At 34.8% G+C, this 15,723-nt stretch overlaps 1 protein-coding gene and 1 pseudogene across 2 annotated transcripts; both read right to left on the reverse strand.

Moving 5' to 3' along the window:
• Positions 1-1,405: 1,405 nt before the first annotated feature.
• On the reverse strand, positions 1,406-4,699 carry LOC143588347 (PHD finger protein ALFIN-LIKE 4-like). Its single transcript, XM_077069375.1, has 5 exons — positions 4,583-4,699; positions 4,467-4,499; positions 2,097-2,325; positions 1,885-2,017; positions 1,406-1,814 (listed from the first exon to the last, which is right to left on the reverse strand). The coding sequence occupies exons 1-5, from the start codon at positions 4,677-4,679 to the stop codon at positions 1,560-1,562; spliced, it is 747 nt and encodes a 248-aa protein (XP_076925490.1). The 5' UTR covers positions 4,680-4,699; the 3' UTR covers positions 1,406-1,559.
• Positions 4,700-7,495: 2,796 nt separating this feature from the next.
• On the reverse strand, positions 7,496-13,328 carry LOC143588277 (leucine--tRNA ligase, cytoplasmic-like; annotated as a pseudogene). The gene is made up of 5 exons (XR_013145078.1): positions 11,408-13,328; positions 9,395-10,904; positions 8,093-8,607; positions 7,935-7,996; positions 7,496-7,715 (listed from the first exon to the last, which is right to left on the reverse strand). The product of XR_013145078.1 is annotated as a leucine--tRNA ligase, cytoplasmic-like (transcript).
• Positions 13,329-15,723: the final 2,395 nt, after the last annotated feature.

Raw genomic sequence — 15,723 nt, forward strand, 5'->3', positions numbered from 1 at the left:
CAAACGTGAAAAAAGTCAACATCATTTATATTGAAATGTTGATAAAAATAAAGATGTCGCAATGAAAATCACGTTCTTAAAGTTGTAAGAGAAAAAAATAACTTGTAAAAAAATCGAAACCTTGAAGCAACTTTGAGGGAAAAAAACAAAGAAATGAGATCGTGTCATAAAAAATCTATAGGTAAACTTGACGGGGTGAGGCATAAAATAAGGGGTAAAATTGTAACAATATTGTTGAAGTTTTGGTACTGTTGTAACTTTTATCAAACTCATATATGTGAACAAAGAGAAATTACATTACAATGTTCTACCAAATGCTTTGATTTTTGTAAAAATATGAATAGTAATGTTAAGAGAATATCACAACGCTATTACTTAAATAGATAATTCATTCAACGTTTCATTAAAAAATGAACAAACCCAACATAAATTTATTAAAATAGGTTCAAGTATATTATTAACTTCTTACAATAAATAAACTAAAATCTAACGAAATACATTCACAATATTAGCTACGAAATTTTAAACAACCCCTGTAATAAGTGGGACAAAAACTAGTTACTAATATAAAAATAAATAATCCTAAGAGATGTGTAAAATTGAAGACCAAGGGAAGATAAGTTAATATCATGCATGAGAAGCTTGTACGACATGCAATAATATACCAACAAAGACTAATAGTAATATGCCCTCAGAAAAAGAATATCAATTAATATACATAATAATAATTTGAAGACTTGGAAAAACTATACTCATTTCATTTGGTATCACAAGGATGAAGTGACGTGGGGGCGGACCATTTTCTTGTTGCTTGTAACATTTTCTTTGTTTAAGCGAAGGAGTTATTCTCGTAACCAGGCATGTTCCCTTGTAATGTCCCGGTACCATCTTTTTGCGTGATTTCTCGGGTTTTGTTTATTTAAAAAACTTTTATTTGGAGTTCAACATTGTGTGTTCGTTTAGTTAATGACTTAATTCTTAGGCATAGCATTGTGGAATAACGCCAGCCCCTCCACCCCTTCCAGCATTAACTCATTACCGCCCCCAAAACACCCTGTTAACCGTCTGGCGTTATAGTTAACGCCCCCCACCTCTTGCTGATTCAGACCGGCTAACGCACCCGCTCATAGTGCACAACGATTAGCCTTACAATGCAGAATAAGGTTTGCAGACTTGCAGTTGAGAAACACTACCTTGAATATATTAGGATGGCAGAAACTGTTTCCTTTTCGAACACGCACCAACCCACCAAGTGAGAAGTCACCATGGTGTCGTTCCACCTAGGTTCGATTTGTGACTCCGAATACACTACTAAGTGGCACAAACTGACAATAAACATTAACAATGCAACTGCTTTTGTTAGTTAACGCACCAACAAAAATGTGTAAGATATGAAATACTTCAGTTGAATCAAACAAACATGATCTGCTCACTAATTAATTATACACTAACCGATATCAAATTCACGCATAAACAGACTTAACCAACCAACATCACTTTTCACAAACCAGTTAAAACTTAAAAGTAAACAACACGATACTATATCGACACAGTAATCATCAAGGTCGAGCTCTCTTATTGCTGCAAGACGGACACTTGTACTGCTTAATATGCTCTGCTCTTGCTGGTGTGATTTTAACACATTTGCCATGAAACCACTTCTCACATATATCACAACATATCCAAAATTCATTCGATGCATAATTCTCCCCACACGACCCGCATAAAGTTTCACCATGCTCATCATCATCATCTTCTTCTTCATCTGCATCTTCATCTTCATCATCTAAGCCTTCTTCTTCTGGCGGTGGTGGCTACACGGAAAATGAAGCTGTTATTATTAATGATTAAAGATATAACGGGATAAATTGACCGGTTCAATACCTTTGAGTTTGATTTGGATTTGGTGGTGCTGTGATTGGAAACTGATGATTTGTCCTTTGGGTTGTTCTTTGTACTACCGTTTACAACTTCGTATATTGTCGGGAGGTCATTTATCATATTGAAAAGTCGTTTCCTGTAACATGGAATGAAAAAGACAGTCTATTATCTTAATAAATGGGATTGATTTGAATTAAAACTTGTGTTTTATTTACCTGTCTGATTTGTCAAAACCGAATCGAGCACCAAAATAGAAGGAAACAGTTAGCAGCCAAGCATCACTATGAACAGCAACTAAAGATAACCAGTCTTTTTCTTGCATTCCGTCTCTTGCAAAATTGATTCCAAGTGCGGGTTCTGGTAGTTCGGGAGGTACCTCTTCAGCAGGCAAATTCACTTCCCAATGCTCATTTGGAAATCCATACAGACACAAATTCTCCTTTTCTGTGCACACACAGATGCACTCTTTTCGTATTAGTAGTAAAATAAGCATTAAGTTGTGCAAATCAAAAGCAATGTTAACACCTTTTTACCATATAAAACATTAATCGGAAAAAGCAAACTGAGTTTGTTAAGTGAATAATGGCTACAATATGGCAATATAAATCAGTGAATGCTCGACCATTATTAGCGGTTATAACAATTCACCTTATTTTTACTTCAAAACTATATAACCATAAAATGCGAGTTTTCCCAGTGCATAACAATTCACAAGGATAATGTTTAAGTGCAAATAGTCAAACACCATAAACAGTAATAGAATAGATGGTGAAAGTGTAAAGAACATATGATAATTATAAAGTAGTAAGTGCAGATATGTGTCGAAGTCGAGACTTCTAGAAGAGGGTGTAATGAAATAAAAAGTGGGTGTAAAAGAAACTCGGATTATATGATAATATGTTTAATGCGGATAAAACATCATTAAAAAGTCACAAAAGTAATAACCATTATGCCACCCAGCTAAATAAAAACCATGGCGCAAACCTATAATGCCCTAACAGATGTATATGTCGATTAATAACTACGGGTAAACACACAATAAGAGGCATCAAAGCAAAGAACCAAGACAGACAAATTGACACAAAAAAGCACCTTTATAATATAAGATAAAAGGATAGAATTGCCTCAATATCTATAGTAATTAAGTGGTCATTATCATAACACTTACTAAACTTTTATCATATTCTATAATGTACTAGGAGACGATTATGTATCTATGAACTTCAACTTGTTTAGTTTTCGGGTATCTCCCTTTTTTTGACTAAGGGAAAAACAGGTAATTTCTCTTCATAAAACAATACCTAATTGAGCATCTTTCAAGCATATTTAGCAAAACTGCATCATTCAAACTATGAATCTAAAGAAATCTAGTTACTGAAGCAATCTCCCTTAAAAGAAAAGGTCTGTGGAAGCCATCACACTTACAAACACCCCCAATCACTTCTTTAGAACAACATAAAAGTAAGGATTTAACAACGCTTCAAATCCAAACTCTTTCAAGGTTCCATAAAAGGTGACACGTGTAACCGTGAGTGAAATATGATTTCAAAGACTTGCCCCCTATTAATTTCTAAGCAAATGCTATGACTTGAAGGTAGTTTCTACAGATTACGCAATAATTAATTATTAACCTTAAATAAACTTAAGAACACTACATATCTATATGACTGTGCTTGAAAAACGTATAATAAGTATCGAAAAGCCTTGGAATAGTTAGATATTTCTGAAAAGCCATATATAGCTGCTAAACTGTACCCTTCAAAACTATGAATCTATGGAAATCTAGTTACTGAAACCGTCTCATTAAGAAGTGTGTTGCAATAATGTAAGTCAACAAACTGATAAACACTCCAATTGATCCAATCTCTTTCCACGTTTCATAATAGGCGACACACGTAACTATGAGTGATATATGATTTCAAAGATTCACCCCCTATTGATTTCTAAGCAAAAGCTTAAACTTGAGGGTAGCTACTGTAGATTATACAGTAACTAACCTTTAAACAAACTTAATAATAACACTACATATTTACAAAATTGTGCTTGATAAACGTATATGTGTTACTAAATTTGTCAGAATAGGAAAATAATCGAAGCTTTAAAAGAATTACATCACTATCACACATCTAAGGCTCTAAGCTGGCAAACTTCATCACTCACTTAGACTAACAAAATTATAGAAACAAAATATATATAAATATATATATATATAGGATGAGTATCATTACAGAACTGTTAAATTATTTAAGAACTTGAATGAACCCATAAAAACTAAGGTTTTTTATAAAAAAATTTGTATGTTAATGTTATTTGAGTGTAGCTTTATCATTATTTATATCTATATTTACGATTATAATTTTGAAAATTAGTTTTTACACATATCTATGTTTTGTTTTACACCTATGTAAATTTGTTAGTACATAAATTCCCCAATAGGCCTACACACAATCACAATTACAGAGCAGCAACAAATAAGGCAACAATTCAGGACTTGATGAAGTTAATAAAACAATTCATGCCTTAAAAACTATAATAATTAAACAATTTTCAATGCATGCAGAAAGAACTCATGAAAGAACCCTAACCAGGATCACACTGCTGAAAAAACTCTTCAACATCTGCAACAAACAAACTTACAATTAAAAACCCTAATTAATAAAACATTATCAATCAAAGCAATAAGAGTAAGTGAGCAAGTGACCGATGGTGAGAGCTTTGATAAGTCCGGCACGGCGGCCTTTGAAATCCTTAAACACTTCTTCAACTGTGCGAGGATTATAGTTTGCTCCTCCGTCCATGCTTAATTTATTAATTATTTATTAATTTTAGAAAGAAACTGAAGTGAAGAGAAAGAAAGAGGTTAGAGAATGAGAACAAGACAGAAGACACGTAAGAGGCGGACTTGAATCTAATCATAATCCAGCCAGGTGTGAGTTTCTTTATTTATTTATTTAATTTTTATCTCACGAGTCCGATACCACAAACGCAAAACCCATCTTACAAGATATCATCTTCTTCTACTTTTACTACCAATATAATTAATAACTATAATAATTCTATTTCTTTTCTTTGTTTTTCAACGACCAATCAAAAATCCCGATTAAACGTCAATTAATCGTTAGTCACCACTTCACTGATTAATTTTAGGCTAATCGGTTAATGGTCAAATCCGGCCAAAATCAACGGTTTACGGCATGATTGTGACCAAAATTAGCATTTTCTGACGATATTCCAACCAAAATTAGCGGTTTCCGGCGAGATTCAAGCCAATTTCCGGCCAAATGTGTTTATGTATGCATAAAACTAAAAACTACATATAAAAATATGTGCATGCATATATAAAATTGAAAATTATACATTAAAGTCCGATCCGATTAATACCGATCAATCGCTTGTCGGACCCCACCGCCCGATTGCAACTTTATACACTCGCAATCGCATACAAGGCTGGGTAACTAATTCAAGCCCACCATTATCTGTTTTTGAGGTAAAACCGGGTTATAATTGAATATGAACTTGAGACCTTGTGGCATTCCGCCTAAATTTTGCTTCCACTCTTCAATGTCGTCAGTTGAGTTAAAAGCTAAAGTTTGGATAACACGTGACAAAACTGTACACATTTATATTATATTTTTCTGTTTTAAATTTTTACTTCTCTTTTTTCTAAAGATTATAATTAATGACTGTTTTCTTTTATATCTTTTGAATGCTCAATCAGCAAATAATTATGAAGCAAATTGATAAAATTAGATATACTGTTTTGAAAGTTGTGTATATATTAGTTTTTTAGGCTAGAAACTCATATATTATATATAATATGTTATATATAGGTTGAATAAAGAAAATATTGAATAGTTATTAATGAAGATTTAAAAAAAAAATCATATATTAGGTGGAATAAAAAAAGCGAGAAAAGTAATGATAGTTTTAAAGATAAGCTTAATTTTTGGAAAATTTAATTATACGAAAACTAAATGGGGAATGTATTTCGTGATATTATTTACATTTTGTATGTTGTGAAGTATACGTATGAAATTGTATAAAAACTTATATAATCTTGTATTTGCTTATACAATATGGTACTTGATACGCAATTAAAAAACATATAGTACATTATTATAAAACGTGGTACGTGACTATACAACCGTGTACATAATCATATACGGACGTCTCTGCAGCTACGCCCCTCACCATGCGTCGCATTTTGATGACTTCTATATTGGAGTTTACAGAAGAACCTCAAATTCAAGAGAACATTTTAAGTATGAAAAATGAAAATGAACTGAAAGACAACGATTTGTAATAATAAACAAATAGTAGACATTAAAAAAAACAGACACGTTCTTAAAGTGCAAAGAGCAAATTATAAAAAACATATTTCTCACTATTGATGTTTAGTAATTAAACTTATTCCGTAAATACATGTGTGCAGTGTGAGACTAATAAATTGATACAACTAATGTTTTAAACCAAACTAGCGTGGTGGTGTAAGAAGACTAAATATGCATATCAAGACACACAAGTGTCGACTGTTTGAAAAACATATAAACCGACAGACCAACAAACGTCAAACCTTGAAAGAGCGACTAGTCTGGACCACACCGGTCTTTCATCACACAATAGAAAAACGGTCGGCCCAACCATTTTGGAGGCCTAAAGCAAAGTAAGCTTCACATGGCCCTTACCATAAAATTTTGTTTCGGGCTTTCGTCTTTTGTGTTTTACATGATGGAACCTGTAAAGGCCTAATAAATTTTTAACCAAATGGTTAATTCTAATCAAATAAAGTTGGTTATCTCAAATTAAAACAAAGTTGGTTAAGTGAGCTTAACCCACTAGGTCATAAAATAACTCACATCAATTGCATTCTTTAACGTTTTCACAGCCATGTTGCGTATTAAAAGAGTAAAAAACATGCATAAAAGAAGGTAACGAAGATCACATATTTAGAGAAAAAAGTATGAAAATAGACATACCCAATAAAAAATAAAAAAATATCGGATTTACAACTTATGAAGAATACGATAAAGTTATGAAATATTTATTCGCTCAATATTATCATGTGCAAGGAAACTTGGTGGGGACTTTTACTTTTTCTTTTAAAATCACCTAACTTATATATGTTATAGTTCACGAGATTTATATAATTTAACGTACTACATGCGGGTATTCTCAAATAATCAATACGTTTTATATACTTTTTTTTATAGTTTTTGTTTAGACCAGCAACCGTAAAAATCTCATATTGATTACGTTTTATATACTTTTTTTTATAATAAAATTCTTATCTACATACTATTGAAAAAATAAAGGGAAAAAAATCCTAAGAAATTTTAAAAAAGGCAGTGACGTTGGATGAAACAGGGGGTTTCGTAAAAACAATTTGAAAATCTTGCCACTAAACCACACAGAAAATTTGAATGTAAGTTTAGACCATATATTTAACATAATTTATTTTAGAAAAATGGGGCCTTGAAAATTCTGTGGCCTAAAGCTGTGGCTTCACATGCTATTAAGGTAGAGCCGGCAAAAACATGTTTACGACTCTTGTTAAAAAGCAAAACGATTGACCACATACATAGTTAACAAAAGCAAAAAAAATATCCAAGTTCTATTAAACATGACCAAGAAAATACAAAATCACTGGCTTATAAAAACATAACATGTCATCTAAGTTGAATCACTTCCAAAAACGATAAACATTTCATTGTTCCACCTACTTAAAGAAAAAAAAGTGTTCCTTCCCAACATCCGCCCGATGAGAATCAAGTTTGTAAAAAACCAAAAACCAAATAACTAACCGCATATCATCCTCCATTCTATACCTTTGCTATCTGCTGCACATAGAAAGAACGGTAAGTCAACTTTTCTGACCATCAAACACGGCTGGGTTAAATAAAAATGCATCCCACTCTCTAACGTTTTAACTGAACAAAAGCGATAACTCTATATTCTACAAAGAAAGAGAAATAAAAGTAATATAGAATCTTAAAACCAAAATAAAGCAGATGAACATAAGCAAAAGAATAGCGAGCAGGCATGTGGGCAAGTACCTGAGTCACAGCAGGCTCAACACTCTTTTCCGTCCTCTTAATCCGAAACCTTCAAGCTAAATCTAAATAAAAGAATCAAAAATGAAAAATAAATGACACTAAATATATATAAAGCATCAAAAATGAAAAAAGTGCATACAGTTCACTGAGTCACATACCATCCTTAGTCAAAAAGATAGAGGTAGGAGATCCCGGTGATGGTGGAGTTTGCTTTAACAACGAAGCATGTCGGCCAGCCTTGGCAACAGCATGTGAATCAGTAGCCGACAAAATCCTAACATCTTCAAGACCAATCTGTCTCTTAATCAACTCCAAATTCTCTCGAAGAACTTCAATTTCTCCAAATGGCAGCTTTAGATCCAATGCTTGGACGCCAAGTATCATCACTTCATCCTTCTTAAATCTCAGAAATGGCATACAGAGTTTCTGTGTCTGCTTAAAGTTTCCTTCCTGGCCCACTGCACTCTGCTGCAATGCTTGCATTATCTCCTGATCCGGTGCAAATTTACGGTTTTGCTCATCAAACTTGTCACGTAAGATGTTCAAACACTCTCGCTTCCATCCATCATATTGTTCATTCACAAATATAAGCCCGATTGTTGGTTTGCTCTGAGTACTAGGTTTGTTGTTACCTTTCTTTGAACCACCTGAAGCCTGCTTTGAAAGAAGCTTCCTGAAAATGATTTATCACCAAACACCAACTTTATAAAACTACGCATCAAGCAGCCACAAATGACGAAACACAAGTATTACAAAAAATTAGGCTTGTGAACAAACAAACAATCGAACACGAAAAATTAAATGAACAAGATTTTCTTGTTCATGTTCGTTTCAGCTTGTTTGATAACGGTAAATGAATGGTTCATGAATGTAAAACGAGCATAACTGAGCTAAAACCAATTATGAGTAAATGTGATCAATGTGTCAGGCCTAAAAAGTTACTAAAACTAGACGCGTAAAAAACTTACACATATTAATGAATGTAAATGAACGAGACATGTGTTCATGCTCGTTTGTTTAACTAAATGAACAAAAAAATTTGTTCACATTCTTTCATCTTATTAAACAGGCAACAATGTGTTGGGCCTAAAAAGTTTTTTTTTTTTAAAAAAAGAACTAGACAAAAATTGCAAGATTTTTATTCCTTTTTTATAGAAACATGTATATTTTGCCTAATAGATTGTACCTATGGTATTAATATACTTTATTTTCAAGTGGGTCCCAAAAATTTTGACCAAGTAACACAAATAATCCAAGGATATTTTAGTCTTTTAATAAAAAGTTTTGACATAAATTTGAATGGGGTTAGTTTGTTGCACCTTAATTGATAAAGAAATGAAACTGTTGGGACCAAAGAAAACGAATTTACACTAATGGACTAAAAGAGTATTTTGGGTCAAACCGCAGGGGACTAAAACCATTTTTAACTCAAGAATATTATGTAGAGCAATAAGGTAAACCTGAAATTGATAATAGACTCCTGCAAGTATCTGTTGGCCTTTTGAAGGGTGAGATCAGGGTTTTCAGCTTCAGGCCATCCAGCTTTAATAACAAACCCGTCTTTCTTTAAAAGTTTCCTCCAAACATATTCAGAATAATGAGGGCAAATCGGGGCAATAAGCCGCGTTTGAATATCCATAAACCGCCACACAAGATCACGGTTCATGCCACTCGAGCCACACGAAAACCTATACTCATCTCTGGCAGCTTGCAAATCATAAAACCCGGATTTAAGAGCTTCACGAAACATGTACTCATTGTAATTCTTCTCAGTCATCTTTATGGCAAAGTTGATCTCATTAGCAAATACACGGTCAGCGTAAGTAGAAGGCGGGCCCGTTCTTAAGGATGACTCGGCAGCAAGAACCTCCTCCATCCACACTCTCTCCTTCGTGAGACGTAAAATAGCAGCGTTTGCGGTTTCAAACACAAAATTTGCATCGTCCATACCGTCTCCAGCATCAGCAAGAGAGAATCTAGTGGCATCTGCTGAAAACTCCTCAATTGCTTGTTTCAAAGTCCTGAAATTCCCAGTTGACTTCTACATTTTCTCAGAATTCAACATAATGTGACCGTTACATCTGAACCCACGAGGCCAATGTTCTTTGGGGAAAATTGCAGTGTGGTTATAAATACTAAATGTAAGATGGTTTTGTATTAAATCCTTACCAGACACACGGAGGTCAAGAGGATACCAATACTGAAACTCCTGTTTCATCTTTTTAAGTAGAGTTATATCAATATCTGAAGATTTAGGTTCCGAGTCGGAAAGAAATAAATAATCCCAAACGTCATCGGTAAGCTGTTCGGGTTTTACAGTAGATGTGTCCGCGCCGAATAAATCCCCTTTCTGTATCAGATGGCAGACTGTATAATAAGCCATGTAGATAGTGGAATCGGATAAAGACTCCACCAAAAACTGTTCATCCCATGGTATGCGGGTTCCGAGACCAAAGCTTCTAGAACATGCCCATTGGTTCAGCCAGCTCAGCGTGTGTTCGAAACCGTGCCGGGTCTCATCAGAGTATAAATTCATGCTAGCTAAACACTCCTTTGCCTTTTCTAGCCAGGTTTCTTCACCATAAGTTATATACCATTGGTCAGTTAACGCAACGACACACTCGTCACCAGATCGTGACATCACTTTCTTTTCTGGTTCACTGTACACAACAGCTTGGTTGAGTTCTAGAAGCTTCTGTTTGATTAGGGTTTTAGCCTCTTGAACACGCATGCCAGCATATTCACCAGCAACCATGGTTCCTTCATAGAAACCGCCTTTGTAAATTACCTTTTTAGCAGCTTCGAGTTTTTCTCTCTCGTTTTGGCTCTTGATTTTCATGTCGTTGCATATTTTTCAGCAGATTTGTCACCGAACTCAGGGTGGCTGATTATTGGGATGACCTCAAAGGGTAATACCCACTCGTCTTTTACACCAAATTTAGCCCTAAAAGGAGCTTTTGCTTTCAAATCCTGCAATTCAATAAGTTGATCTTAAAAGTTACAAAAATGTAATAAGAAAATAATTGAACTATTCTAATTTAATGAAAATAATTTCATGATTTGTAGAGCCAAAAGAATCAATGATTCCCAGTTCAAAAGAATTAACCGTCTCAACTGAGCCGATATAACCAATGATTTGTAAGATTTTTTTCGAAGGCTATGTAATATATACAAATGTTAAATGGTAAAACTCAAATTATTGAAGCCCAAATATCTAATAACAATGTATTAAGTAATTAAAAAAATTTAGTCCAAACTTTCAGGCCCGGTTACATTGTTTTTGGGCTATTATAGTCAGTCCCAAACATTTCATGACACATTCTAGTTCGCAGCCATTGAACAAAGCCATAACCAAACCAAATCAACATGTAAACCCGATTAATCAACTGAAAGTTCGGTTATGATTACAGTTTTGGGCCAACACCATCCCATACACACCCTACCTAAAATTAATAACAGGCAAAATATATTACCTGCAACGCCATGTAATCATCAGGTGAGTCACTGGGAACACTTGTAACAATCCCAGTACCCTTATCAGTAAGAACTGAGAGCATTGGAAGACAGTAAATAATATCATTGAATGAAAGCGGTGATCGACAAGGTAACCCAATAAGATCTTGACCAGTCAACTCAACTAAGCATGTAGCCTTTTCAGGCACCCTGGAAAGATTCTGAAAAGCAAGATTGCGAGCCGCGCGCTCGGTTAAGATAAAAACTTCAGTTTCATTAATCTCAAATGCCCCATATTTGCCATCTGGCAACACCCATGAATTTGTCTGCCCATACATAGTTTCGGGCCTCAAAGTCGCAGCCGCCAAATAAACTTTCTTACCTTCTAAATGTGCAAATTTTGGTGGGAATGGTGGGACCAACTCCATCTTAATGAGTGTATATTCTTGAGGTATAACACCTTCACCCGACGCCCGATCATGGTCCGCACAAGGCTGACCATCTAAAGGTGAATAAATTGTGTATCTTAAATCTTTAATAATCTTGTTTTTTGATTTCAACTTCCTCATCTGCCACCTCACAAACTTATCAAAAAATGGGTTGATGTCGGTTGTGATAAACGACCGCCTCCAATCAGCACCCAAACCGAAAGCTTTAAGATCTTCAACCGCCAAAGGAGGAAAAAACCGCAACCATTGAACGGGATCTTGAAACGTAGCAATTTCAGCATCAGATAAACCGTACCCGCGCATAATCTCCCACTGATAAGTCTCCCGACCTGTCTTTGATGCCACTTTCGACTTTTTCCCCTTAAACTTCTCAGGGTTATTTCCACCATTAGGTTTCGATTCAGGTTCAGGTTCAGGTTCATTAACCACCACGGCTTCAACGGACGGAAAAACAGGTGGATTACCAAATTTTTCAATCTCTCTTCTAAGTTTATCAGCAGATGCTTTAATTGGCATTCCAGTACAGTGGAATCCAAAGGGTAAGAGGACGTTAGCACCCCTCAATCTGTGATAAGCAGCAGCATATTCAAGCTTTGAGAGTGAAAATGCATGACCTAAGTGCAAATACCCGTTCATATATGGAAACGGGAATGTGCCAAAAAACTTTTCGCCTTCTTTCGCATGTTGAGCGTGAGCTTCGGCATTGAAAACGTGACTTTCGTCCCACCATTTTCTTACTTCGTGTTCCATTTCTAGAAGCTGGTCCCGCCTCTTGAAGCTCCTACCACTATCGGTATCCGCCATCTCGTTACTAATGTAACAAAAACTGTAGAATAAAAGATATATTACAAACTTTTATAAAGACGTGATGATCAAAGTAAAAGACTATACAGCAAGATAATATAACTGTGCCAAGATCAGATATGCATAAACTAACCCAAAGAAAAACAGGACACGAACTTTTACAATAACCTGAAAAGGTGAATACAAATCAAATCTGTTGAAAACTAATTGAATCGAGCAACAGAAACAGAAAAGCGCTTCCTTCTTAACCCAACTCTAGGTCAACTCTTTCTATATTATTATTGACTGAAAACCACAAAGACCCTATTTATATATTATACTACTCCTAACCTTGCTAAGCAACCGCTTCATGACCCAGACTCAATTCTATACTATTATTGACTCTTTCTATATTCTTATTATTCCTACTTGTTCTCCAAGGCACTTTGACTCTACTTGCACCCCGAGTTTTCTTATTCCTCAAGTTTGAAATCATTTCACATGTGAATCAATTACCTTCTAAATCCAAATTAACAATTAACCAACACGCAACTAATGTTATTCGGTGTTCAAATAGAAAACTGAGACAATAAGTTCTACTACTTTGTCAACTTTTAGACAAATTCACCAAAAAATTATTATATAATTAAGCAGCTGTAACTTCCAAGTAAGTAAGAAATAACCTAAATCCATATAATAATTATAGTTGCATATACAACTTCAAATCAAATTAAAGCATACTAATAAAACTAATTAAAAGCTGTAGTAACAAAAACCCTAAAAATTAGAGAAACACAACCTCTGGTGAATTAATTAAGAACAATGTTATACAGCAAAGCTGAAGTAAAGCAGAGTAAGATGAATAATAATAATAATAATAATAATAATAATTATCTACCTCCTCCTGCTGCTGCTGCTGCCTGTAATGGATCGGATAAGGTGAATTGGTTGCAGACGAATACGAAGCTTTAACGCCACACTTGTGTATCTATCGACCTAGGGTTTTTATTATTATAATAAATACAGCACAGTTAAGAGAACACCGTTTTACTGTGTACTGTTTTTTGCGAAAATTTTTATTTTTATAATTTTATATATTTATAAATACGAGATGAGTTAGATTAAAAATCGGTCCAAAAAATTTGGGTTATTTTACAAAGATTGGTATAGCTTTATGTTGATCAATCGCCTTGGGCTATTGAAGTCTTATAGTTGGTTGTTGGTGTTTGTATTTGGCGATTCTAGCATCTTGCTAGTGTTTTAGTAAAAGTTTTTTTTTTTGTTATTAAAGAAAAAAGTAAATTACACTTTACTTAAAATATGATGCAAATAAAAAGACACAATAAAGGTGAATAATAAGTAGTATATGAAGATGTTTTGAATTTACAATTTACTAAGTTGAAAAAATCTCATTGTAAATAACTCGTTTCATATTCAATATTAACAATTTTATGTTGTATATGCTTGTTACTCTGGACAACGCAACACACAATTGTCCATGTGAAGAAACCAACCAACCGTAAAAGAGAATGTCCTGGCTCTTATTTATTGTCATTGGAAAATATACGACGATCGGGAACTGTCTCGTTTGGAATTCGAGAGGAATTTTTTTTTTACTAGAATGATTTAAAATAACTCTATATGTAAAAGTACGTTTTTAAAAGTTATTGTCTGATGTTAGCTATAGCTTTGATCCATTACATAATTCAACCTTCTAATCATGGTTTCTTGGTAGGGCTGTTCACGAACCGAACCTATATATTACATAATCCAAGTTCATAAGGAAAGTAAGACTATTATGAACTTGGATTGGTGGATATTCATAAGGTATGAACATAGAGCAAGGGTTTGCTACCAAGGTTTATAGATATTTATGGGATATAAATATTGGACTAACCCGCCCTCAAATTTTACTACATGGAATCCTTGTGATTGGTGGTCATAAGTAAATTTGAGTAAAGGAGAAAATCATAGTATCCTCCGACCTGAGATACATATTGGGTCTTGATATTCACCAAATATTATGCTTTGACTTAGTTCTTCGCTGCTCTGAAACATGACAGTACATAAGGCTAAGCTCAAGTGTAGATTTGTTGCATCTACTGTAAACAACCAATTGTACCTGTTTTCGGCATCCATCATGGCAAGTCTCAGATTCATGAATCTAGCAACAACAACTTCTTGATCTTGATCTTGATCTTGATCTTCATCTTCGTCTTCGTCTTCATCTTCATATTCATATTCATATTCATATTCATCTTCACTTCTGCTGCTGCTGCCTCCACTCTCCATCCTAACCATTCCTACATGTACTTCTACCTCCACCAAGAAGCCATCATTGTTGTACACAAACTCCCTTCGGTTTTCTGTTTCTTCAAGATATAGAGTTTGCATTGCATGTTCTATCGGTTGTATTGCAAACACGGACTGGGCTTTGTTGCGTATGGACGCCAAAGCCAATTCGTGATTGCCCACAGGTAGCACCATCATGTTGTTCAACTCAGCTTCATTGAGGTTTGCAACTTGTTCGGGTGCTTGATAGTTTAGTTACCGGTCATCTGAACCATACCGAAACAATCGTAAACGACGGGCCTGATTTGGTGTTGTTGCATCATGCAACAAAGAGAGAATGTAGTTCAACCCGTCGTCTTCGTTTGTAACTACTCTGGTTCCATGGTAAGCATTTTGAACGAATATCATAGCATGAAACTCTTACTCTTATGTCTGATAATTGGTTGGTCCAAATGTTGAAAATGTAGAAACCGCCAGGTCCTCTGCTGAGGATGAGGTTGCTTTCATGCACGACAACCAGATGAATAGGCCAATCCTCCCTTCCATCTTCAAAGAATGGAAGCCAGATTATCCTAGACACGCCATCTCTCTCTCTCTCTCTCACAGTAGACCCATTGCTCAGAAAGGTCACGCGGATTCCAGGCGTGGACCAAATTCCAAATTGGCCTTGTTTCACTTTGGCTATAACCTCTAATCTCATAAATCCACCAATTACCCATGCACCACTCTTATCTCATAAATCCACCAATTACCCATGCACCATCAACCATTTTCGATTAAACTTTTTGTTAGTTCGGCTTTTTAAAATTCGA

Source organism: Bidens hawaiensis, unplaced genomic scaffold (genome assembly GCF_021521415.1).
Source record: "Bidens hawaiensis isolate Kalapana, Puna unplaced genomic scaffold, B.hawaiensis_p1.1 tig00001575_1, whole genome shotgun sequence".
NCBI lineage: Eukaryota > Viridiplantae > Streptophyta > Magnoliopsida > Asterales > Asteraceae > Bidens > Bidens hawaiensis.